Genomic DNA, 26264 nt, shown 5'->3' with positions numbered 1-26264 from the left:
AATAGTGTTGCACGGTCAGTAGTTTGCCATTGCTTGTAGTGTATCTCAAAATCATCTTCGTATTCTCCAAAAATCTCATACAAATATTTGGTGAGGGGTTCTTTACCAGGACAATCATCACACTGTGCAAACATGCATTCTTTGTTTTCTACTGAGCAAACAGTTTTTGAAAGTAAGTCCTTATACTTTAGTCCAATATTTAAAGCATCTACTAGCAATATGGCATTTTGGTGATAAGAACAAACACAAACAGAATGTGTACCACTTGCACCTGGCAACATGCACCACTTTGGTCTAAGTGAAGCAAATTTTGAGTAACTTATTTGTATTTCTGGATTGTTTTCTTTGTATAATAAATATAGTTCCTTTAAATTACACAAAAGCAGTTTTTTTTGTTTATGGACGTTCTTTTGAATGCTAACATAATCTTTTTTTCCAGGCATAGTTCTACATAAATCACTTGAATCATAAAAAAGTTTAACAGAGTCTTCTATTTCTTTTTGTAAGACTTTCCCTTTATACAAAGGTGAGATAGCCAACAATCCTTTTTTATTAAAAAGTTGTCTAGCCTTTTTTGCTTGGTATTCTGTAACTGCAAAGTTATTTTGTACTTCTAATATTGACCAACTTGGGGGTGCCAATGTTAGAAGTTGAACAATAGTTCTTTTGTCAGAACATAGAATTTTTTCTTTTATCAAGCTCATAATTTCATCAAAGTTTTCAGCCTTCTTTTTAATGTCATTTGGTTCATAACACAGTTTTGAGGGAACATTAAATTGACTTTCAGTTTTTCTAGTAAGGTTACTTACCATTTTGTTGATGCGCGCAACTTTTCGCTTTCCTTCTGAGAGTATATGTTTTGATGACTTTGAATGAGATTTTAGAAGAGATATGTTAAAATTTTCAAGTTCTTCATTGATCTCCTGTCTTTTTGATTTGAATGATGATATTAGAAAATCTTCATCTTGTTCACCCTGGCTTTGCTTCTCTTCTTTAAGATCTGCTTTTTTGGCAATCTTTTGCTTACAGGGTTTGCAAAGTTTCTTCCCAGGAGCAATATTTAAGCTACTTCTCATCATGTCTTATGACTCATTTATCGTAACTACTCTAAGATTTTCTAAAAGTAATTGAATTGTATATATAATTGCATATAGCTTTATGTATTTTGTATATAGTATAATTGTTTGTATAGTTGTATATAGCTTATCTGCACAATTTTAATAACTTGTAATAATAAACTTTTACGAAAGTTGTCAAAATTTTAAAAACAAATGCATATCCTTATCACACTAATTCAGTTTTTATATAAAACAAAACAGGATGTTTTTTTCAGTTGTTAAGTTCAAATAACTAAGTTATCATATAATTAAGACTTCCTTAAATATAACAAAATTGTTTTGTTTTTTTAAGGAGTCTTTTAACTAAATATAATATTTTACAGAATTCTATTTGAAAGTTTTTTAAAATAGCTTATTGAAAATTTGATACATCTTTGAAATTAAAGTTCCGTATGTTTCAGTCATTTTTCCAGTTAGATTTTTTGTGCCTAATAAGATTATAAACAGCTGAAAATATTAACAGCAAAAAAAAAGTTTTTTTGATGGGGGTGTTTTGAGATATTGGGCCCCAAAGTTGTTTTATAGAAACTAGTTGTTTTATTAATTTTTAAGCATGTTCCTTTTATATTTTAGCATTTTAAGTACATTTATTGAATTCAGCATCAAAAAAACATTATATATGTTTATTTTCATGTTTTTGCCATTTTTATTTCCTATTATTTTAAGAAAAATGTTTTTTCAGAGTGTTATGAAAACCGGGTCATTTTAGGAAACCAGGTCAGTATTAAAATTGCAGTATCTTGTCAACCTCTCAACATTTTTAGCTAAAATTTTATATGTTAACTTTTCTTTTTAAGATGCAACAGCCAAAGAGGTTTTTAAAAAATTTGAAAACCCATGGTTCAAAATTTTCTAAATTTTGGGTGATTTGATGCGGAATTACCCCTAGCTTTTTGTGTAGAGTGTTCAGTTTGCAGTACTTGTACTCAAAACAATAATAATTTAATAAAGATCCAAAAATATATATACATCCGCAGTAATTTGATAATCAACCAATAAAAATTATATTAAAGTTGTGCCCACTATTTGCCCATTGTATGAAGTATTAAAATCTCATTTTTGTTAGGGGGAAATTTTGAAAAATTGTTGATTTAAAAGTTTTAATGTTTTAAGTTAAACATAAATTGGTAATAATAATAATTTAAGTTTTTTAAAATATGTTAATAAAATATTTTGTTTTGTTTTATAATTGCTATAAATAATTTAAATGTTTTTGAACGTGTCTTTAGTTTTAAATAAAGATATGCGCTGTATATCTCAATTTGCAAACACCTAATTTATCATCATATAAATTTCTAAATTCATCATAATAATTTCCATTATTGTTTTAATATTTTTCATTATCGCGTGAAGATTTTTCATTATTGCGTGAAGATTCTTCATTATCGCGTGAAGATTTTTCATTATCGCGTGAAGATTTTTCATTATTGCGTGAAGATTTTTCATTATCGCGTGAAGATTTTTCATTATCGCGTGAAGATTTTTCATTATCGCGTGAAGATTTTTCATTATCGCGTGAAGATTTTTCATTATCACATTTATTTTTACAGCTGCTTATTGCTAAAAAATTTTTGAAGATGTTTTTTTTTTTTTTTTAGTAACTTTTAAATACCTATCAAATTTTAGAATTCTTATAAATCTCCTTAAATTGATTTAGATCTTTGAAGGAAATGTAGATACATCTGGAGTTGTTGTTCAAAAATTGCCATGCTCAGTTCTAGCAAAGTATATTCAGTTTGTGCCACTAGATTTTGCAAATGGCATAGCTTTAAAAGTGGATGTTTTTGGCTGTGGTTTTACAGAAGAAAAAGGTTTATTATTACAAAAATATTTGTCAATTTTATTTTTAAGTTTACTAAGGCTATGTTTAAATGTTATAGTAAGTTTATTTATTTGAAAGTAAAAATTAGTTGTTTGACATAAATTGTTCTGACTAAACTGTGATGGTCTTCATACCAACAATTTGTATTTAAAGACCAAAGTCATAAAGAAAAAGTATTTTTTCATTTGGCTAACAAGTTATGTTCACTTCTTCAACCAAATTTTTGACCAGTTTTAGATGGTTAACTTATAATGATCTAACTGGATTTAAACTGGACATCAAACATAGTTTAAAAACAAATTTACTTCCAACATTCAAGCTTGTAGAACAATGTATGGTCTAAACTCATAACCAATGTATTAACCAGCCATATTTCTGGTGTTATCATTAGGCTAATATCTAGAGTTTCAAAAAACCAATTTCAATTTTATCATTTGCATCTCTTTATTAATCAGATGCTCTACTATATAGTTTTCATTTATTACATTTTACCTTACTTTTTAAATTTTTTAATGTTTGTGTTATTTAACTGATAATTGTATGTATTCATTTCAAACTGTTAAAGAGTGTTATGTTTTGTTTTGATAGAAAGTCATCAAATTTTAAGTTTCAATAAGTTTTAATAGTTTTCATTGTTGCGCAATCTTTAACTCTGTATCTTCACAAAAAGGCGATTCTTGTTTTGCTACAAATTGTACTACTGTTTACTTGTTAATATTATATTAGCATCAATATTTCCATTGCAGGTATTCTAAAAAAGTAGTTGAAATACATAGGTTATGTGTTAGAAAAAGTAACAGCACGAAATATGAAATGTACTTTTTTTATATCATTTCGTTTTTTCTTTAATTAAAAGATATTTTTATTTCTACTTGTTTAATCAAGTTTATTGTTTAAAAAGAACATAAAAGCAGCAAAAATGAAATTACAAGATTACAATCAATATCTATTATTTTTAGTTTTCTGTCTATACTATTCAAAAAAATGGTGCCATAGTAGATATTTCTTTTTTTTTATTATTAAAAAATGATAATAGTGCATTGAACATTTTGCTGAGTTATAAAACTTTGATAACAACGACAGCAACAAAAGCAGTATTTATAAGCACTTGAAATAAACAAAGAAGTTTTTTATTTTCAAGTTATTTTTATTTTGGTTAATAAAATAGTTTTTTATTCATTTAAATTGAACATTTTTCAAGTTTTAATTTAAACTTTGTGATTTTTGATAAATTTCTTGATCTTTATATATTTATTTTTGCTTATATTTATACGTTGTTAATTGGTTCTCATTTTTTGTTATTTGTTTAGATAACCAAGTTGAAGATTACAAAGTAGAACGTGTCACCACAAATGGTGCTGAGATATCTTGGACTCAAAATTTGCTTGATATAGAGTTTTTTTACATTGCATACCATCCAATTGGGGATTCTGCTTCTTTAATAAAATATCCTGTTAATCCACAAAATAATAAAGGAGCTGATAAAAAAAAGTATACACAAAGTTTGTCTGGTCTCTTCAGCTGTACAGATTATCAAATTCGTTTAAGTGTTTACAATAAAATTGGTTGTGGTGTACCACGAGTTTACTCAATTACAACATCCACTTTGCCTTCTAGTAGGTTTGAGTCAAAATTTAATTTTTTTTTTTTAATTTCAATTCACCTTCTCAAGACAACAAAGGCCACCACAGTCAAGGAGGCTACTTTATTTGTGGTTACAACCCTCTCTCAACTCTATAACCCGGAAACACGAGCCTTGACGAACAAGCCCGCTGTGCAGAGAAACAAGTTAAGCGCGGTACTACCAGGGGCGTGATGGGAATCAAACTTTGAACTTCTCGCAGTGATTGCTCTACCACTATCACATTAAAAAATACTTTATTGATTGAAAAAAAAATTTCCAGCATGTAAAATTCATCCAAAATAATTACAACAGGAATTAAGAATTTAGAATTTTTTAGAGTTTATCATGATTAAATCTCAAAAAAAAAAATCGTTTACGCATAGGTTTTAGCTTGTGCCTCCTTTGTAGTGGCTATGCAATTTTTTCTTTATCTTAAGGAGGGTACAGCTCTAAAACTCAGTGTATTGATTTTGAGGCCCTCTGGCAATAAGGTTTCCTGAATCCTGTTGTAGCTCTCAAAAAGAGGCTGATTTCATCAACACTAATAAAAAATCAGAGTATTAACTTTGCTGTTGTGCATCGAAGATGTCCGTGTTAGTCCTTTAGCTGTGCATTGTCAAGACCACGGTATTTGTGGTATACTCAAAATAGTTTTTTATCTCTTGAACTCTATATCTTGAAAAATTCACCAGACCTATTTGCTTTTTGAGAGACTTAATTTCAGCTGTTTCACCTTTCGGTCTCAGTCTTTATGGTTATTATTCTTCAGTTTGACTCTAATAATCACATGCTTGTTTTGTGCACGTAAATTGCACAAGTAATTGTGCAATTTACGTGTTTGTTATGAAATCAGGTTTGAATCCTCGTACTATTCTTTTATGTGCTTTTGTTTCTTTATAATCAATTGCTTTTCTCTTAATTGTTTTCTATTGTTTTCCTTCTTCCCAAGTCAGCATTTTTTTTTTTTTAATGTTATTTCTGATGATATTAAACAAGCTTTCTCAATCTATTGCTAACAGATAATTAACTTTGAAACTTTTTCCAGACAACACAGTGGGCTATACAGCTGTTTTCTTGGACATTGGTTCATAACTTTTGAACAGAAAGTGTTATGAGATTGATTAAAGACTTTTTGGAAAGGTTATTATGTGTAAATTTTCGAAAAACTAAAAAAAAAATTTTGCTGCAGGATATTTAGGTCATAATTTAAAAGGACAAAATATTGAAAGTTTCATAAAATTTGCTTTTTCATTGGTTATAACAAAAATATGTATAAATTTTTGTAAATATTTTGTAATACAAAGATAACATAGGTACATCAATGACAAAAACAATAAAAGTTATTAAACGAAGTACTAAAATTCATAGTTTATTCATATGTTAACATTTTGTGTCAGCTTCAGATAACATGTTATTAGAGACATTTTGTTTATGACAATATTTATAAGCATATTCTTTTTCATACCAAAATTTGCAAAATGGTTTTTGACTTGTATCTCTTGTCAAAAATAATTTGATCAGATGATAATCCACATTTGGTTAATGGTGTGTGTTAAATTAAAAATTTAGGAGTTTTTTTTCTTGAGAGTCTAGTATGTATCAATCTTAATATTTTTTTAATTACTTTTTAACCCTGAATCATAAAGATTTCCCAAAACACTTTCCTCATTATTCAAAATTAGCACTCAAGAATGACCAATCAGTTTGTGAAGTGATGGTGTTATGCTGATCCATGGTCCAGGTAAATTTATTTTTGTAACAGGTGGAAACTCTTTAAATAGGAATAAATAAAAATCTGTACAATAGCTTTTATATTGATCCACATCCATTTTTCTTTTTGAGGAAAATACTCATAGAATTACTGACCAATTCACTTTTGAAATGTTGCATGATATAAAACAGGGAGTTGTGCAATAATTAAATCCCTATATGATTTTTTGTGCAATAGTTTTCCAGCTATATAACAGCTGTTGTTGTTGTTCCTCTTTTTCCAATTGTATCAGGGTAGTCCCATTTTATACCTGTTGATTTTAATATCTCAGTTTGTAATGAAGTATCTGCTTGCTTCATAAATCTATTTGAAGCACTCAAAGGAGACTCAGATTAATCAAAAATACCAGCTTTCACATGTACAACACTCTTCATGAAATGGTCAAATGTACCCAATAAAGCATGAAGAACATATAAAAATATCATTAATTTTTAAATATAATAATTTTAAATATCAAGTATGTTCACATATTAAAAATATAAAATAATATAAACACTATTACAAGATACCAATTTACTTGTATTAGTTTTACATCACAGGTTGAATTGGTTTGAAGGTTTGTCCAACCCTTGTGATATAATCAGGGTTTTTTGTAAGTAAAGAACCGTCTTCATGTTCAAATTGATTAAATATTTCGTTCATTGTTATAGCATCTCAATTGATTACAAAACCATTTTTAATTCTTTCAATATTTAAACACTTATCTTTTGAGTGTGTGCCTAGATCACAATATGCACCTCCAACTCCTAAAAAAAGATTTGTTGTTTTCATATCCATCATATATGACTGCACTGTCACCTTTAAATTAAATTATTTTCCCTCTTTATACATAAGGAAACCTTTTTTTTTTAACTCTTCAATGTCAGAATTAAAGACAGACAATAATTGAAGGGTTTCTCTTAATTTTTTTCCTATTTGAAGACTCAGCGCTTTGTGACTCAGTGGGGCATTTTGTGACTTTTGCAACCATATTAGCAAATCTGCTTCTGTTTCAAGTGAAAATGGACAGAACATTGTCAGTATGATATTGCTAGGGGTAATATTATCTTTTTAATTAAATATTGCATAGCTTACACTACCATCAAATCCAAACTTTTATTAATATATTTCAATGTTTATACCTAAAATAATATTCTCCAATGTCCTTTGCATCGTCACTTTAATAGCCCAAAATAGACTGAAGTTAACACCAGAATAAGGTTGAAGATAGTTCATAATAATTGGTGTTACTTCAGATTGTTTTCTGAGATGTTTCCAAGTCATTAAATATATTATACTGTTACTATATACATCACAAAGCCCTCAGTTTTGATTTTAACTCTTGCAATTTGTTCATTTTAAAACAGATTTAAATGCTGCAATAATTTTTTTTCATTAATGGTTGTACCAACTAGATTAAATTTGGTCAAAAATAAAAGTTCAATGAAAAAGATAGCAAGGAGGAGGGGGGGTTGGAGGTGTTGGTCAAAAATTGATCTTAATCCTTTTTTTAATTTCTAGACACTTTTACCGAACACATCTTCCCTTTTAAAAAATATGTACAAAATAATGTAAAACTATTTGCATTAACATTTTTTAATATGTTTTACAAAAATTTAAACTAAAGGCGTAGGGTCATTCTTTTACTTTTTTTGTTTAAAAGTGCTATGTTGGCACCAATTGCAGTCTAAGATTGTTTCAACATACATTAGCACTCCCTATATTAGCACTACCTATATAGTGACATTTTTTCTTATATAATGCCAAAAATGACTTTTATGTATCATTTATACCTATTACCTATCTTTTGCAAGGTAACTACATTATTTAAACTATTATTTTAGAAACATCAATAATTAGGAATTTCTCTCGATACTAAATTTATTTTTTAAAAGAAATTTTGGCTTGATTTTTGTGACCAGCGTCTTTTGGCTTAAAAGTTTTTTGTTTGTTTTTGAATATATTTTATTTTTTAAATGGCAGTTCTATTTTATGTCAATGGAATGGTTTTATATTTTTCTGGCATAAGTGCGCCAAAAATGGTGTCCAAAATTTTGTTGACACATTGTCACACATTGTGTGACACATTGTCACACATTGTGTGTCATATTGTCACACATTATTTCACACATTGACACATAATTGTGTCAATGTGTGACACAATGTGTCAATATGTGACACAATTTCTTACATTGTGTCAACAAAATTTTGGACACCATTTTTGGCTCTTTCAAATACAGCAAAATTTACTGCAAAAAATTCTTCAAACCCACAAAAATTTGGAAAATAATAATATCAGTTCTATGTATGAAATCTAAATTGATATCAGTCATGTTATAAAAGACCAAAACAAAATATTGAAAGGAAATGTTTTCAGTTCATATTTTTCTAGTATTGCAAAAACATTGAATACTAAATTTCTATATTGTTTCTAGATTTTATTGTGAATCAGTAAAATCTGCTTTTGCTGATTTTATTTTACAATTTTAATTTTACTAACAGACAGTAGGATTAGTTTTTCTTGGCATATCTAAAGATTTGATGCCATAAGTGACAAAGTTTAATTGAACAAACTGCAATTGTATGGATAGAAATGAACTTTATAGTAATAAACCATCCAACATAGTTATAGTAAAAATATATATTCAGCCTGCAGTCTGGATTCTAACAAATTCATTCTGCTCATTGGCCTAGTTACCGCTGAATTGTTTTTAATTTTACAAAATTTCAAAACTAAATAATTAAATTTTTCTATTTTTGATTTGTTACTTCTTTTTTTTTTGCTCAAAGAATCTTCAAAATGTCAAATGAGAAGTTCTAAGATGTGTGGAAGGCATGTTTCTAAATTATTTAGATGTGTGAAAGGCATGTTTCTAAATTATTAAGATGTGTGGAAGGCATGTTTCTAAATTATTTTTAGGCTTGTTATTAAAATAGTAAAATTTAGCACATCTAAGTTTAGTATTATTTGTTGTTCCTGAACACGTCTGTATACATACATATAGAGCATACATATTCAATTTTATGGATTAAATTTTTTTAAATTTATTTCATCTTTGTTCTATTGTAATCCAATAATATGAGAAAATTGTTCAAGATTGTTATTATTTTTATTTGTTTTTTAGAGCCTATACCACCTCAAAGAGTTGAATATGAAATTCTTCAGCCAGAAACAGTTTTTTTAAGATGGCAGGTATATTGTATATTTACGATGAAATAACATTTTTAGTTAATTTTTTTTCAAGTTCACTTTCTTGTTTAGTTATTTATTTTTTAGATTTAAAAAAATTTTTAATTGAATTTTTTTCTTTTAAATATTTATTTAGAAAAATATTATATATTTATAGTGATATCTAGAAAATATAGATTCAATTTTTTTTTTTAAATACTAATTTAAATAAATCTTTATATTATAAATGTTTATATTATGTTATCTAGAAAAGTAGAATTGGTTACAATTGCGCACAATTTATAACTAATTTTAAAATTGAGTATCGGCTGCATTCAACCAGCAGTTCATATGCTATTGTACAGGTTCCTGGTTCAGCAAGTTTTTATAATCTCACTGGATTGCAGGGATGGCAGAAGTATGATATCCGCATTCAATCCATTGGAACTTACGGTGAAAGTGAATATATCACATACACTATAAGTGTTGAAGGAAAAGGTTTGTATAAGAAAATAAAACATTAAACAATAAAATATGCATTTTATGTTGTTTAACTGTCTACATCTTTTGATGATTTTCTTTTTTGTTATATTTTTTAGTTCCTGATCAGCAAATTATTATAACAACTTTAGTTTCTGAAGAACCTCGAACTATACTTGTTAAGTGGCAGGTTGGTTTTGTGATGTTTTATTATAGTCAATCATCTTGCCTCTTCTTTAACTACATTGAATAGAAGCATTTTTTTCAATTTAATTAATTTCAAATAAAAGTTAAATTTTGACCTATTAAATGGTGTAAATAAAGAAAGCAAATTTAAAAGGATTAAATTAAAGGTTTTTAAATGTTTTATTTTTTATAATATATTTTATTGAGTAAATCTAAATGATAAAGACTTTAATTACACTATATTTTTAAATAAGCTGATTTTAGGGCTTTAAGATTGAGCTCTTTTTGTAACGGTAAAGTGCAGAAATACTATCGAAACATATTGAAACATATCGAATCTTGTTAAAAAAGGCCTCTGCGCAGAGAAAAAGATTGAGAACAGAACTACCAGAGGTGAGGATATATTTGAACCTCAAACCTCTTGAATGTACTGAACATTCTACTGCTGGTCTAATACCACATAATTATGAATATTATGAACATTAATCCAAATAAATCTGTACCAATCATTATTACAAGAATATTGATATTTTTGCTACTTCATTACATACCCAGTCTATCATGTTGTTAGGTTACAACTCGGACTATCATGTTGTTAGGTTACCATATTTCAGCTGTTATTAGTAATTTAAGCTGTAAATAAAACATTTAAATCAAATTAACAAACTTATAACATTTTTAATAAAAATTAGTTTTATCTGGTAAATAATGCTAACTATTTTAGAATCCACCTGTTGAAAAAGTAAATGGTTATTCAGTATACTTTCGTGTCAAAAGTGTTCCTCCACTTGAATGGGAACATATTGGACTTCCAAGCACAGCAACCTCCATACGTATTTCGCCGACAGCAAAAATGTTAGAACCATGGAAGACATATCAGGTGTATATATCCTTGTACAATATTCGTCATAAGCTTGACTCAACAATTGAAGAGGTCTTAGTTAAGGGAAAAGGTTGCAAGATTTTGTTTTCAACATATTAACATATTTTTTGTCTGTATAAATAAATTAGAAACAATTTATTATATATTGATATTATAAATAATATTTTTAGCTCCTGGGCTTGCACCATTAAATCTGGTGGCTGATATTAAATTAGAAACAAAAATCAGTTTGCGTTGGGAATCTGTTTCAATGGAGTATCTACCAGAAATATTTCAAGGTTACCAAATGTTTTATGCTGAAGGAAATGAAACTTTAATCAAAGCGCATGTATATCCATCTATGGAAACACAGCGTGTCATGCAAAATTTAAAACCTGGTACATTATATCGTTTTGCAGTTGCAGCTGTTTCTAACAATTTACTTGGGCCATATTCAGATATTTTAGAAGTTCGAACTAATCATGGTAGTCATTATTTTTTGCATGTTATTTTTAATAGTTTTATTTGAAAAAAGTTTGCTTTGTTTATACAAAATAAATTGTATAATTAATTAAATGTAAAAATATTTTCTTATCAAAAAGCACATATGTTAGACAATAATTGTTAACGTTTTATGTGCATCCAATCCTAATGTGGTAGTCCTAACCAAAAATATTTTTTAAAGGAGTTTGTGTTATGAGAAACAAAAAATTTAACGTGAGTCTAAAATTTATTATTTGTTTAAGTCATAAAATGTTTATTGTTAATGGAAATTGCTTTGATAAATGCTACTCCCTTGACTTTTTTGATGCTCTTCTGGTTAGTCTGTTTAGAGCTGGTTAAGGTATATTGATTTTCATTAATAAAAAATTTATAAAACGATTTATTTTTTTCTTAAACCTATATCTTCAATAGTTCAGTGGTTATTTTTGAGTGTTCAAAGCATGATACATTTTTCAATTTTTTCAATCTTGGTGTATATATAGCAAAACAATATATATAGTCCATTACAAAGAACATAAATAAAACTCTCTATGCTGAAATGAGTCCAAAATCTGTTAAAATAAAAAGATATACACGTTATTATCGAATGCTAGTTACATGAATTTGTACTATCTCCGACGATATATATTTACATATCTGTTTATAAATTTCATATACTTCCTTATAACAACATGCTGAGAAACTTTTTTTTGACATTACCTCAGTTTTAATGGCTACATAGAGTCCTATGTCAAGCATGCACTACTACTACTACTACTACTACTACTACTACTACTACTACTACTACTACTACTACTACTACTACTACTACTACTACTACTACTACTATTACTACTATTACAACTATTACAACTACTACTACTACTATTAAGTGTTGTTATAAAGTGATTTTATGAGAAAATTATGTAGTTTTTTTTTGTTTAAGTCTTTACCTTATCTAACCTTATCATGTGACCTCTACCTTTATGTAGCTTTTATTTTATTGGATCTTTATCTTCTCTATGATCTCTACCTGATTTTCTACTTTTTATTTTCTACCTCATGTGAATTCTTTTTTTTTTTTTTTTATTTATCTCTTTTAGCCTCTATATCATGTAACCTTGACTTTATTAGGCATTTTTAAACTTTAGTTCTCTTTTAACCACAAAAATATATTTTTAACTACAAAAAAATATTGATAGTAGTTGGTTAAACACCAATGCTGATCTGGTGGGGTGGTGGAGTATATATTTTTCAGTTTTTATTATTCAAATATTTCAATAAGATTTTAATCTTGCAATAAAGCAATTTAATAAGAATCTAAAAGTAGTTTTTTGTTTCATTATTCTTATTATATTATTTTTATTTTATACTTTTTTTTTAGTAGGACAATTAAGCCCTCCAAAAATTAATGCCATCTCAAATTATGCAAACACCATTTTTGTGGAGTGGTTTCTTGTGAGTCAAGATTGTTTTTTTAAATACTTTATAGAAGATTTTTGTTAAATGGTTTCTTTAAAAAGTTTATCATAAAATATTATAAATTAAGTATAAAGTGTAGTTTCTTTTTAAACATTTAATTATTTGTTTTGCCTAGGCTGAAGATGTTTTTATGTCTAGTTTAACAGTTAGTTATAAAATTCTTGGCTCAGATGTTTGGTCTTCCAAAGTTATTTTGAATGGTAAAAACAACACCATTGCTCAACTTGAGTCATGGGTAGAATACGAAGTTCAAGTTGAACTCGACAGCTTTGGAAGAAAAGCAACTTCTGATATAAAAAAGGTCTTAGTTATTGGAGAAGGTAAATTTTAGTAAAATTTTTTACCTTTTAAACAGTTCTTGCTAAATGCTTTTTTGAATTCTATAATAGCTTATTTGTATTATAGTTTTTATTAAGTGTAGTACCTTTTAAAGATAAATTTGAACATATTCTTTTGCTATTCTATGATTTTACAAGCTGAAAATTTTCAAATTTACAATACTCATTTCATTTATTTAACAAGTTAAATTATAAGTAGCAGAATAATTAATACTAAAATTGTAGTTTGTCAAAATTTGGTATTAAAAAAAAAACCTACAGCAAATGGATTATTTTTTATAATAATATATAAAAGTGCTCTTTTTTTAGCACCTGGTTCTGCTCCTAAGAACTTGTATGCAACATCAGTTGAAGAATCAACAATAAGCTTAGTCTGGGAGAGTGTTGAACCTGTTTTCATTCCAAAAGTATTTAACGGGTATCAAGTATGGGCTGCATTGGATAATGAATCTTTTTATTCTGCAAGTGAGTTTATAATGAGTACACAATATACAGTACGAAATCTTGCACCAGCATCATCATACAAGTTTAAAGTCACAGCTATCTCTAATAAGCAGTTTGGTCCTTTTTCTGAAGTTCTTTCTCTTTCAACATTGCCAAGTATGTTACAATAAAAATGTTTAAAATTTAAAATAATCTTGTAAAAAAAATCTCTTAACATTTTTTAATTTTTTTTGTATTATTTTTTTAGTAAAAGCTCCATTATCACCTATAATTACAGAAGTAGAGAAAAAGCCTGGAAAAATCAAGATAAACTGGGAGTCTCGCTCAAATTCCAGAGTTCCAATTTCTTTATTTATTATAACTTTAAGAGACAGAAAAAGTCTTCAAGAAAACACTACTTTCCATTATACTGATAGTGATGCTTATGATCAAAGAAGTTTTTCACGACTAATTGCTGTGCCTCCATTTACATCATTTGCTATTACTCTTAAGTCTTGCATTCGTGATACTTGTAGTCCTGCTTCCGATGAGATGTTTATTACAACTATGGAAGATGCACCTTCACATGTTTTAAATCTTCATGTTCAAGAAACACTAGATGATATATATGTTAGCTGGGAGCCGCCAATGCATGTTAAAGGTATACTACGAGGTTACATGGTTGAATTAATTGATCCACTAACAAACAAAATAATCTCTACAGATTTCCCAGACAACACTACTAGCACAATGAAGTATCATGATTTACCCTATTATACTGACTTTATTGTTAGAGTAAAAGCAATGACTGCACTTGTTGGTCCTGCTGTGAACAAAACATTTAGAAGTCCTGAGGGTGTGCCAACTGCACCATTAAATTTTAAAGCAATTCTTTTAAAGGATGATCTAATGTCTGCTACGTGGAATTCTCCACTCAAGCCCAATGGAGTGATAACAAAATTTAAAGTGAGAAAAAAATTTTTCAAATAATTTTAAAAATGCTTTTAAAAAAACTTTTAGATTATGATAAGAAATTGTTCACATTTATTTATGATATACTTTCTTATATATATTTTTATTTATGATATATTTTTTGATAAGAAATTGTAAACATTTATGATATATTTTCCACACAGTCTTTTAAATGGCTGCTTACATTTAACATGGCTACTTACATCTAGACATAGATAATTCAAACAATGACAAAAACACCAAATCGTTAGAGTTGCAATTCATTTTAGAATTAAAATAATGGAACTAACCAAAACAAAAATAATAAATACACATTTATTTAATAATTTGAATAAAATCTGTTTGTAATAAACAGTCATAAAACTTATTTCCTAAAATTTAAGTTACATAGCAAAAAAACAAAAATTAATTAAAAGTATTGAACTTGCTAAGTTTTAACTACAAAACCCTTTATAGTTAGTTGCTCTCTCACCTGGAGTTATTTACTTGCAATTTTGGAGTTACTTAATTGAAAAGTTATTTAATTGCAGTATATGATTAAATATTTTATAATAAAATCAATTGATTAAATAAAATAACAATATATTTAGTATATAATATTTTAGTATATCAATTATATTAAACTTTAAATAATAATTTATTAATTGTTTTAATGTGTTTTGCTTTCAATAAATGCTCAATATCATTTTTGATAAATTAATTTCAAACTGTATTGACAGAAATATATACCGAAGTATAATCTTCATTTACAGTGCAAAATTCGATGTTGTGACAGAAACAAAACAAAAAAGTTAAGTTTAGTTTGATAAAGGATCAAACAATGGTAGTGGGTTCACTGGTAGGGTAGTGTTTGGATTGTTCAAAGTTTTTTCTTTTTGGTATGATCAGCACTTGCATTTTTTAAAATCTGGAATGCAGTTATTGTAGTCTAATTCTAAAAAATGGTTGCTACATATACATGTGTGTTTTAATAAAAAAAATGTTCCTAATTTAAAGAAATGGTTTGTCTTTTATATAATTCAGACTTAATGGAGGGATTTTGTGTTTCCTTTTACATGATTGTAGAACATATGCAACACAAGAATTAATCATTTTATAGAAAAAGCTAACAAAGGAAAAAGCTAACTTAAGTGAAAGCTTCAGCCCAGTAAAGTAAATATTTTTAGCAGTTTATTTGTATTATATGATATTGACTGTTTTTATCTGATATAATAATAACAACAATAATAATAATAATATTCAAATAGTAAAGAAAAATTTTACTTCACTTACAGACAATAAAAAAGCTGGAGTTAGATGTCTAGCTATTTATTATACATTTGTTATATTTATTATACATCTTTGTTTTTCACATAATGAAATAGATGTAACTTGTGCATGCTTAAATAAACTAAATATGAAGCTATTAATAAAAAAGTAAATAAACTATAAATCCTACTCAAGTTTATAATATACAATTTGCATAGAAAGCAAAAGTAAGTTAAACTTAAAGCAGTGTGTTATATGAATTTAAAACTTATATTGTGTAAGGTGACCTTAAAACTTACTGAATAAAATTGTATTTAAAGTTCTTGAAAGTTTAAACATTGTGGCATACAATCAAGTGAGATCTATCAGGAAAACTGTTGGCAGAAGTTGAGGTCTGAGTTTCTGGGTTTTACAGATATCAGATTTTATGTGACACATTTTTGTGTAAAATATTAGGAAATTAAAGAAAAATTTTCATAAGGCGAAGGACTATAAAGTCATAAGGTAAAGGAGTATAAAGTCATAAGGCGAAGGACTATAAAGTCATGAAGGTGTATTTGATTTCGCTAAACAGGAAAATAAAGCTAGTTCATACACATTTACTATTGCTGGTTAAATATAAAGCAATAAGTTCATGTTCATGCTTTTTAAAAATTTTTGAGAATGTTAAAGATTATTATATGTTGCTAATGTTCTTCTGCTTTTTTTTTATTGGAATTAAATACTTCAATACTTTTTTTCTTCAATACTTCATTATTTCAATATTTCATTGTTTTGATACTTTTTTAAAGGTTGTATAATCACTTAAATACCAAATAACTAATTTATAATAATAGTTTAACATTTATTTTTTTGTTAAAAAATCAAATCAAATGTTGAATTAAAAAAATTTTCATTAAGTTCTGGTTATAGTGGGTTATGATTATTATTTATTTTTTATTACTAATTATAGGTTATTTATATTGGCACAAAGAGCTACAATCCTTCTTTTACTTCCAACAATGCAGTAGAGGTTGATTTTAATATTAATGTTGTTAGAATAAGCATGTTACAACCAGGTACTACATATAAAGTACAAGTTTTAGCAAGAACTATTAAAGGATATGGTGAAGCAAGTTTATCTCGTTATATTAATACTCCTGTAAAAGGTGACAGTTTATTAGTTTTATTAGATCATAAATTTATTTAACTTTTTTTATATAAATTTTAAAAACATTTTTTTATATAGCGCCTCCTCCACCTCCCATACCAATTACTGAAAAAGTATCTTCGAGCTCAATAGTTATTCATTTATCACCATCTGCTGATGTTAATGGACCAATCAGGTTGTTTGTTTCAATTTTTTTATTTTTTGTATATTTAATAACTTTTGAACGTTTTTTTTTTTAATAGTATAAGTATATTATAAATAAAGTATTAGAATGTTTTTATATTATAAATGAAATATATTATTTTTATATTATAATATAATTATAATATAAGAAATGTAATTAAAAATTTTTTAATGTAGTGCATATCAAGTTATTATTGAAGAATCAGAGAATAGTTTATTGAATAGAGTATCAAGAAAACGTAGAAGTCAGGAACTTCCTCAAGAATTACATGACTATCAGACTGCAAAGAGTCTGGGACACAAGCTTTATATTACAGCTGAGATTAATGCAAATCAAGTACCGTCTAAGTTTGAAGTTGGTGATGGTGTTATTTACAATGGTTATTTAAATGCCCCGTTGCAGCCAAAAACAAAGTACCAGCTTCATGTTAGAGGGAAAATTAAATCACCTGAGGTAATGCCATTTTTGTTTAACTTAAAGTAACATTTTAATTGATAATTGTAATAATAATTGTTATTAATAATTGTAAAGTAATAAAGTAACTGTTTAAAATAAAATTGTTTAAAAAATTATTTGTTTCATAAGTGATATATTTTTTTATTTAGTGAAATATATAGGAAGTGTTTTTTTAAATAGTTAAACAAAATATGTAAAAAAAAATATTCACCCCAAATGCAGACAACCACTAAAATTAATTATTTAAAATTACTATGATAAAATAATTTTAAAAAATTTATTTAAGCATATGATAAGTAGGAGGATCAACTATAAAAGTTAGAAACTTAATAACAAGTCGCACAAAAAAAAAAACCTTGGGCTTCAGAGATAAAGTTGCCAGAGAGGTCATTAATAAGTATTATTAATTTTTTTTTAGGATTACTTAGTTTCTCCGCGCAGCGGCCTTAGTTTCTGCGCGCAGCGGCCTTGCTCGGCAAGGTTCGTGTTTCGGAGTTAAAGAGTTGAGAGAGGGTTGCACCACGAATAATATCTAAAAAAAAATTAAAAAAAAAAAAAACACAAAAAAATGAGTAGCCTCCTCGACTGTAGTGGCCCCCTTCAGGCCTTGGGGAGGTGAATAATCTAAAAAAAAAAAAAAAAAAAAAAAAAAATTTTATTTGCAATAAGAAATCAAGCAATGGGTCTTTGAAGTTTCTTTCAATTAACAAATCAAGCAATAGATTTACTGTTCGGCAGAGATGTTAGAGTTGTTATTATAACTATTAAATAAATTAAAAGAGAAGTTGCCTCTTCAACAATACATTTTTCTTTCTTTCCAATCTATATAAACTAATTTTGGTTTAATCTGAGATGTTATTCAAGATTATCCGAGAATAACAGTAATTAACAAAACTTTTTTTTACCAGTTTCAATTGATTTTTTTGGGGTGTTAACTATTTTTTTGGAAAAGATAAAAGTAATGATCAATTTTTTGAGGCATTTGAGGCAAAAGCAGATACACTAGAGGCAAAAAATTTTTAAGGAGAAGTGTTAAGTTAAAAATAAAGTTAATTATAGTATATATTGTAGTATAATAATTTATATATAGTATGTATATACATTTATAGTAAATATATAAATCTATATTCATATAAAATAGTAAAAATACAAAAAATATAATAGTTTGATATAGAAACATGTTTGAAAATATAGTAAATTGAATAAACTAAAAATTAAAAAAAAAGAAATTTAATTAAAAAATATTTACTAAAAATTGAATTATTGAAGTTAGGTAATTATGTTATTACTATTATATTATTACTGTAATGAATTGAATATAATGGAAGTTTCTATATCAACAAAAAATATATACAGATTAAGAAGCTGGAGTTTCGGTTTCTGCTTCTTCTCGCAAAAAAATTTCTTACACAAAATGTTTATTTTGAATTAAACTTGTAAATTCAAAGAATTCTTAATATATATGAATACATGAAAAGTTTTATTTTTATACATGCTTATGAAATTTTTTAAAACTTTCTCTTGGTTGTCAAAAAATGTGTGCTTTCAATGATTGGTGAAACTAAAATTCATTCACTTAAAATGTTTAGATAGTATGTAAATAAAAAACAAAATAAAGAAAACACTGTTATTACAAACATATTAACTTACAATTTAATTTGAAGTAACAGTCATTAAAAATGTCACAAAAAGTTATATAATTTCCAAAAAGTATTTCCTAATATACATTATTAAAAAACACAAGTAAATTGAAATATTGTTTTGCTATTGAGTATTTAATGTTATATATTCAGAATTTAATATAGATTGATATTTTCTCATTCTTGATGCAGGATTTAAAATATGAGGAATATTCATACTTAAGTTTATCTTACTATAACACAAGAAGCAAAGAACATAGTAGTCATTACAAAATAGTCGTGGCATACGTAAAAAAAGTTTACAAATTAATTACTAATAATTTTCTTTTTTGTTTGCTCAAAAAATACTTTTTTTGTTGATGCTTTTTAAAATGAATGCAGCACTTCTAGTGGTAGAACACTTAGCAATTATAAAGAATGATGAAGAAAAAAATGAAGAAAAATTCCTATGCTGAAATTTAATCCATATACATGGCAAATCTTGAATTGCTGGAGTGTGATGCAGCGCCCTAAACCACTGGCACTACTGTATGAACAACCAAGAGGTTTAATGTTATCAATACATCGACTTTTTATGAAATATTTTCTTAAAGTATCTTGTTAAATTTTTGGCACCGAAAATTAAAAAAAAAATACTTTTATATCTTTTTTGTTTTTGTTGTGTAAAAAGTTGCGTTGACAAAGTTTAGATAAAATTTTATTGATATTAAATCATAAATCAAAATTATTTGAACAATTCATAAATATAATTTTTTCCGGGAAATTTCTTCTTTTGGTTCCTTCTACCTTTGTTTTACAAAAAAGTTTGACACGATAAAAGTCAAGTTGAGCAAGGAGTACTTTTGATTTTAATGATTCTTCAATATTTCTAACACATTCTTCTGCTTCTTGCAATGAAATCCATGCTTTTGCATTTAAATTTATTAAGTTATTACTAGCTACAATTTTTTTTTGGTGTGGCTTGATTTCTTCTATATTTTTTTCTTCTTGCTTTGTTAGAAAGAAGAAAAAAATATAGAAGGCAGATAGCTTCAACTTTTTTAAGAGCTTCTTTGCTTTTATCATACTTGTATTTCATCATTTGCATTTGGTTTTGTACATATCATTAAATCCAAAATAGCAAAGTCTTTTTCTGATGCTTTATTAGTAACAAGGACATTAGAAGCTGTCTCAGCAACTGAATCAGATGGATTCCAATATTTATCACCAGGTAACTGATCAGCACACTGACCTTCCAAAATAACAAGAATAGCATGAAAAATCACTTCAAGTGATTGCACAGTCAAAGAATCAATCTCATCATTTTGTATGTTTTCAAACAGCTTGCAGTAAACCATATCTTGATGAAAAAGATTAGCATCCTCGAAAATTCTTCCATTTCAAACAATAAATAAGCATCCTTACAAAGAGTTGAAAATCTGATTTTTAAACAGAGTAGGTAGGGATTCATTAGCAAAATGCTATCAAGTGAATTGATAATTCACCACAAAGGGGCTGTAAGTAGTTTATCAATGATTCCTAATGCATGAACTTCAATTACAAGATTTGTAATATCTTCCTTTATAGCCTTTAATAAATTGTTTGTAAAGCAACTTGAAACTGACCTAAAATTGCAGCTTCCTGCATTAACCTGCATTTTATAGCAACTGATGGCAGTCTAGATTCTTTTTTGCTTGTTTTTTTATTACTACTTTAATGATATTGTTGACACTATTCATACTTACATTTATTGAAAGCAATTTCATGATGGTTTCCCGAATGTCACAAAATCTGCCATCTTCAAAAGTTATTATTTCTTCATCATCTAACAAAGAAACCAACTTGGAGTTTTTGGTTATCTTCTTTCAAAACATTTGTTTTAGTATATAATGCTGCAACTTTTTCTTCTAAACTTAAGACTTCATGTTTTTTTCATTAATGTAGCTGTTTTTATTATATTAAACAATTTTTAAATTACTTTTTTTCTAATTTAGAAATGTTTATATCAGAAGTTTCAAGAATTTAAATAATAAATACTATTTCTTTTTTTAATTGTGATGTTTTACAATTTGTTTCATTTTGTAAGGAATAATTTTAGTCTTTTTTATTTCCAACTGAATATTATGGTATTTTATTTATTATTTTTCTATGTTTTTGGATCTAACTCTAATTTACTCTCAATAATGGCTTTCTTCTTTTTCACAATAAAGTTTTTTAATATGGTTTAATTCACTTTTGATTAGAGGGTTTTTTGAAATAAGTATTTGCATATTGTTTGACATAATTTCAAGATCCTTTAGATGCTTAAAATAATCCAATTTTAGATTCATCATCAATTCAAGTTTCTTTTTAAATTTTTGTTTTCTTTTTTGAGCATTTTGTTTTCTTTGATAGGGATTGTTTCTTTAGGAACTTCAGAACTATTTGATGTGTTATTAGGAATAATTGCCACAGGTGGAACAAAGGCTTCATCTAATAACAAAACCAACTTTTTATTTTTGCGTTATTTCTTAACTTTTTTTCTAATTTTCTGACATCAACTAATCTAGTTATCTTTATGGCTAGTTGTTTTTTATAGCAGATGGAGCTGAACATTAATACCAACACAAAATCTAAAATATACTGCATTGTAAGAGGTATCTTTAATTGTAAGAGGTAATGTTAAATACCAATCATAACTTGCTTCATTAAACATTTTATCTAAAAAAAATTTTAATAAATCAAGTCAAGAAAATTTATAAATTTAAATCAATCTTAACCTCTCTAACAATCTCTATATACAATGTTATGTATGAATGTTATATATACAATGTTATGTATGAATGTTATATATGCAATGTTACGTATGAATGTTATATATGAAACTTACAGTGAAGTTACAAAATAATAAAACTTAATGATAAATATACAGATGATTTAATTAACAACTATGTAAAACTATTTATTTACTTTTGTATTTAAAATAGTTTTATATATTTACTAACTCCAAGTTTATATCTAAATATTAAATTAGAAATAAATATCTTTAGTAAATTTTGTTTTAAATGTTATTAAAAGAAATCAAAAAAATTTAGCTAGATATATTAACTAAAGTCATACTATATCAATATTAAAATAAAAAAATAAAAATGTGCTTGTTCAATAATAATGTTCAATAAAAATAGCAGATTTTTTTTTCCATATAGAAGAGTGAGTTTAGACTTGAAAAGAAATCTTCAGATTGTTTTCTCTACGCTTACTTATGTAAATAAAATAGGGGAAATTCTACAAATCACTTTAAACAAAACAAAAAACCCACCCTATATAAACTTGACAAAAAAATTGAAAAACTCATGTACATAACAAATAAATAGCTGCAGAACTTATTTGTATGAGATGACAGATGAATTATCTAAATTTATTTATATTTACAAAAAATTAATTCATTTAAAAGAGAATAACTTTTTCAAAAAGAACATTTATTTATGTGATAACATCAGATTTCTTTTTTTGAAAAATCATGTGACTGAACTCCCTATATTCAGTTAATTTAAAAAAAGTAAAATCCAGTTATTTTGAGAACAATTAATGGAAAATTTAATTCTAGGATGTTTTTTTAAAAAAAATTTATTTTCATTTATTTAATTTTTTTTATTTTTTTTATTTATATTTAAAGGGACTAGATCTTTATGGACCAGCAACTACATTGAGTCTTCCTTTAACAAGTAAGTTTTTTAACTTTTAATTTTGATGTTACAAAGTTTTTATTCAGAATTACAGGAGCAAATTAAAGTTAATTTTACAATCAATCATCAAAGTCAAACTATGTAATGTGTACTTCCTTATTATACTTTTAAAGTAAAACTGTGGGGCTGTTCATATATTGATCAATTTATTTAACATTAACCAAAGCAAATGTGCATAAAATCCTTACATTTTTTTTGAGAAGTAAAAGAATTTTAAAAAAATTTTTTTTGTAATAAATTAGGCTTGCACTTTGTACGTACTAAAGCCTTTTTTTTGTCATGACCACCTTCTTTACTAAAATCCCTATTTTACCATGATCACCTTCTTTACTGAAGTCCCATACAATGGCTATCATCAGTGACAACTTGTGCAGACCTTAGTATGTAATGATATTGCATATTGTATTTGTCTTGTGTTAACATACAATAACACCTTGTACGATACTGTATACACCTTGTAACGCACTACATCTTGTATGTGAATAGTTTTATGAAAGCTTATTATTGGAATATAAATATATATAATATGTACTTCTGAATATAATGGCAACTTTAATTCTTTTTGTCTTATGTCTAATACATGGTATTTCTTTATTGATCTCTTTATCAAGTGCTTTCAGTATGTTGAGACAAGTATGGCAACGTAAGTCATACCTAGGAATACTCATAATAGTGTTATGGTGTAATTCCATTCACCTATCATAATTTTATTTGATCGCTTATCATAATTTTATCCATTCACTTATCATAATTTTATTTCTTTACTTTTTAGTGGTTGTTGCTTATGGCCAAGTAATAAAAAATTGAAGGGGAAAAGAAAAAAAGAAAAAAAAGGAATATAGAATACTAATAAAATAATTTTTTAGACTTAGTGTATAATGATTTAGAGAAAAGATAATTTGGAAATTTGACATGTTTAAACGATGTATGACCAGGGTAACCCTGGCCATAATTGTCCAAGGCAAGGAAAAAATTACAGATGAAATCAAAATTTATAATGAGTATGAGGAAGGGTACCAAAGTAAAATTTTAACAGTATACCACAACAATTATAAACAGAAACTTCTTCATGCAAATGATTTGTGAAATCTTTATAAGTTTTTTCCTGATTTTTTTATGATTAAGTTAACTCAAAGCAAAGTTTTCAAAATCTTTCTTTGCTCAAATTAGATTTTAGTGAGGAGCCTCCACCATTACTGTAACATTTCTATTTTATGTTTGCAAATAGAATCAAAATATGACCTTTGAATTTTAAAATTACTTTTCACAGAGTAACAATATGAATCACTTAAATCTTTAGTTAAAAGTAAAGCCATAATTTAAGTTATTATACAAGCACAATTCATGCTAATAGAAAAATACTTAAGATTTTATTTATTTTATCTTGTATAAGTCTCCATCAAGAGACTATAAATAGTCTAAATAATACTTATAAATATTCTAAATAATTTAAACCTAAAGTTTTAAAAAATGCTTATGTCTTTGTATTTCATAATAAAAAATTTATCTCCTATAATTGGAGTCATCTTTAAATAGAGTTGTTGTAATAGTTGTTTATAGATACCATTTGTATAAAATATTTAAATATATAGATTTTTAAAATGTGTTTTAAAATGTGTGTAAAAACCATTTGTATAACCATTTGTATAAAATATTTAAATATTTAGATTTTTAAAACGTGTTTTAGTTTTATTGAAACTAATATTATAATTCTTTTATTTATTTTGTACTTGTTAAAACAGGTATAAAATAAAAAAAGAAAAATTAATTAATTATATTTATAACCATTTATTTATTTAAAAATAACTATTTTATATTATTTTTTCAGATTTTAGAATGTTAATTTTTAGTTACAAAAATGACTTGTTTTAATAAATAATTTTACCTTTTTTTCTTTTATATTATATAATTATTCTCACTCATTTGTGTTTAAAATAAAAAATTTTTTTTTAAATTTTTAGCATATATTTTTAACTTTTTAAAAATTAAGTTTTAATAAATTTTTAGGAGAAGATGCAGAGCATTCAAAATTCCCTTTCCCAAAAAATACTTTAATAATCCTTATCTGTTGTATTCTTTTCTTGATTGGATTTATTATTCTTTGCATATGGTATGTTTTATTACTTTTTTTTATTCTAATCTAGTTTGTATATGTATATATATATACATATATATATATATATATATATATATATAATATATATATATATATATATATATATATATATACAAAATTTAAAAATAATTGAATCTTTAACTGCCTGTGCTACATAAATTATACGAACAGATAAAAACATTGTTTTTAAACTCTTTATGTTTTAAATAAATGATTATTTGTTTAAATATAAACAAATATCAAGTTTATCAAGTTATAATAAAGTAAAAATTAGCGTGAAAAACTAACCTATGTTTTCTTTAAGTTTTTTATCTAAATTATATAATGAACTATATAGTTTAATCAATTTATAACATAATTGACTATTACTTAGAATAACATAACATAAAATTTTACTAAAATAGAGTGCAACTTCCTACTTTAAGAGAATATTATTATCGTGTTCTAAAAATTTAACAGATGGGTTAGTATATTTTTAATATTCAATACAAATATATACAAAAAGGATTAAAGTAATGTATTACTTGACATTTTCCAGTGTATGTTAGAATTCTAAAAAAAGATTTTAAAATTTTTATGTATTTATTAAATTTAGGTTAACAGTTTATCTGATACATTGATTCATCTTTATATAAAAATGTATTATAATATAAACAGGTTTAGATTTAAAAACTTATTTTACATACATAAAATAAAATCTTGTTGAAATACATTTCTGCGAGGTTAAAAAAGGCTTTGAATGTAAGGCCATGCATTTAATGTTACTCTTATTCTGCTTATAGTTAATCTATTTATGTCTGTTTTTTAAATGCTGCTTTTGCTGCAGATTCAGAAGAAACTCTATTAAAACCTAATTGGTTAGCTCACTATGCCACTGCTGATAAGGCAGGTGCATCAGAGGGCTCAAATACTCCGCTTGCTCAATAGTTTTTTTTTTTTTAAAATCTTGCCAATTTTTTTAAATTCAAAATAATTCTATAGTTATATTATACTATATTATATACATACCTATATACCCTTTTTCCTTACGCTAACTTAACTGTGAAAATTTTGTAAC

The 26264-nt window shown here is 26.1% G+C and overlaps 1 protein-coding gene across 8 annotated transcripts in view; it reads left to right on the top strand.

Moving 5' to 3' along the window:
• LOC100213005 (receptor-type tyrosine-protein phosphatase F) overlaps positions 1 to 26264 on the top strand; it is a 56489-nt gene that overhangs the window by 12546 nt on the left and 17679 nt on the right. For 6 of the 8 annotated variants that reach the window (XM_065814128.1, XM_065814129.1, XM_065814127.1 and 3 more), the window contains exons 6-21: positions 2776 to 2929; positions 4251 to 4556; positions 9440 to 9507; positions 9753 to 9981; positions 10083 to 10153; positions 10874 to 11102; positions 11203 to 11496; positions 12879 to 12952; positions 13092 to 13296; positions 13624 to 13914; positions 14006 to 14703; positions 16910 to 17105; positions 17186 to 17282; positions 17468 to 17744; positions 23022 to 23070; positions 25099 to 25201. In XM_065814128.1, the coding sequence (XP_065670200.1) occupies positions 2776 to 2929; positions 4251 to 4556; positions 9440 to 9507; positions 9753 to 9981; positions 10083 to 10153; positions 10874 to 11102; positions 11203 to 11496; positions 12879 to 12952; positions 13092 to 13296; positions 13624 to 13914; positions 14006 to 14703; positions 16910 to 17105; positions 17186 to 17282; positions 17468 to 17744; positions 23022 to 23070; positions 25099 to 25201 (3341 nt within the window). The remainder of the gene's footprint in view (positions 1 to 2775; positions 2930 to 4250; positions 4557 to 9439; positions 9508 to 9752; positions 9982 to 10082; positions 10154 to 10873; positions 11103 to 11202; positions 11497 to 12878; positions 12953 to 13091; positions 13297 to 13623; positions 13915 to 14005; positions 14704 to 16909; positions 17106 to 17185; positions 17283 to 17467; positions 17745 to 23021; positions 23071 to 25098; positions 25202 to 26264) is intronic. The other 2 variants (XM_065814130.1, XM_065814126.1) reach the window with 1 other exon arrangement.

The sequence above is a fragment of the Hydra vulgaris genome, chromosome 12 (assembly GCF_038396675.1).
Source record: "Hydra vulgaris chromosome 12, alternate assembly HydraT2T_AEP".
Classification (NCBI taxonomy): Eukaryota; Metazoa; Cnidaria; class Hydrozoa; order Anthoathecata; family Hydridae; genus Hydra; species Hydra vulgaris.
This window is presented reverse-complemented; position numbering and strand designations above follow the sequence as displayed.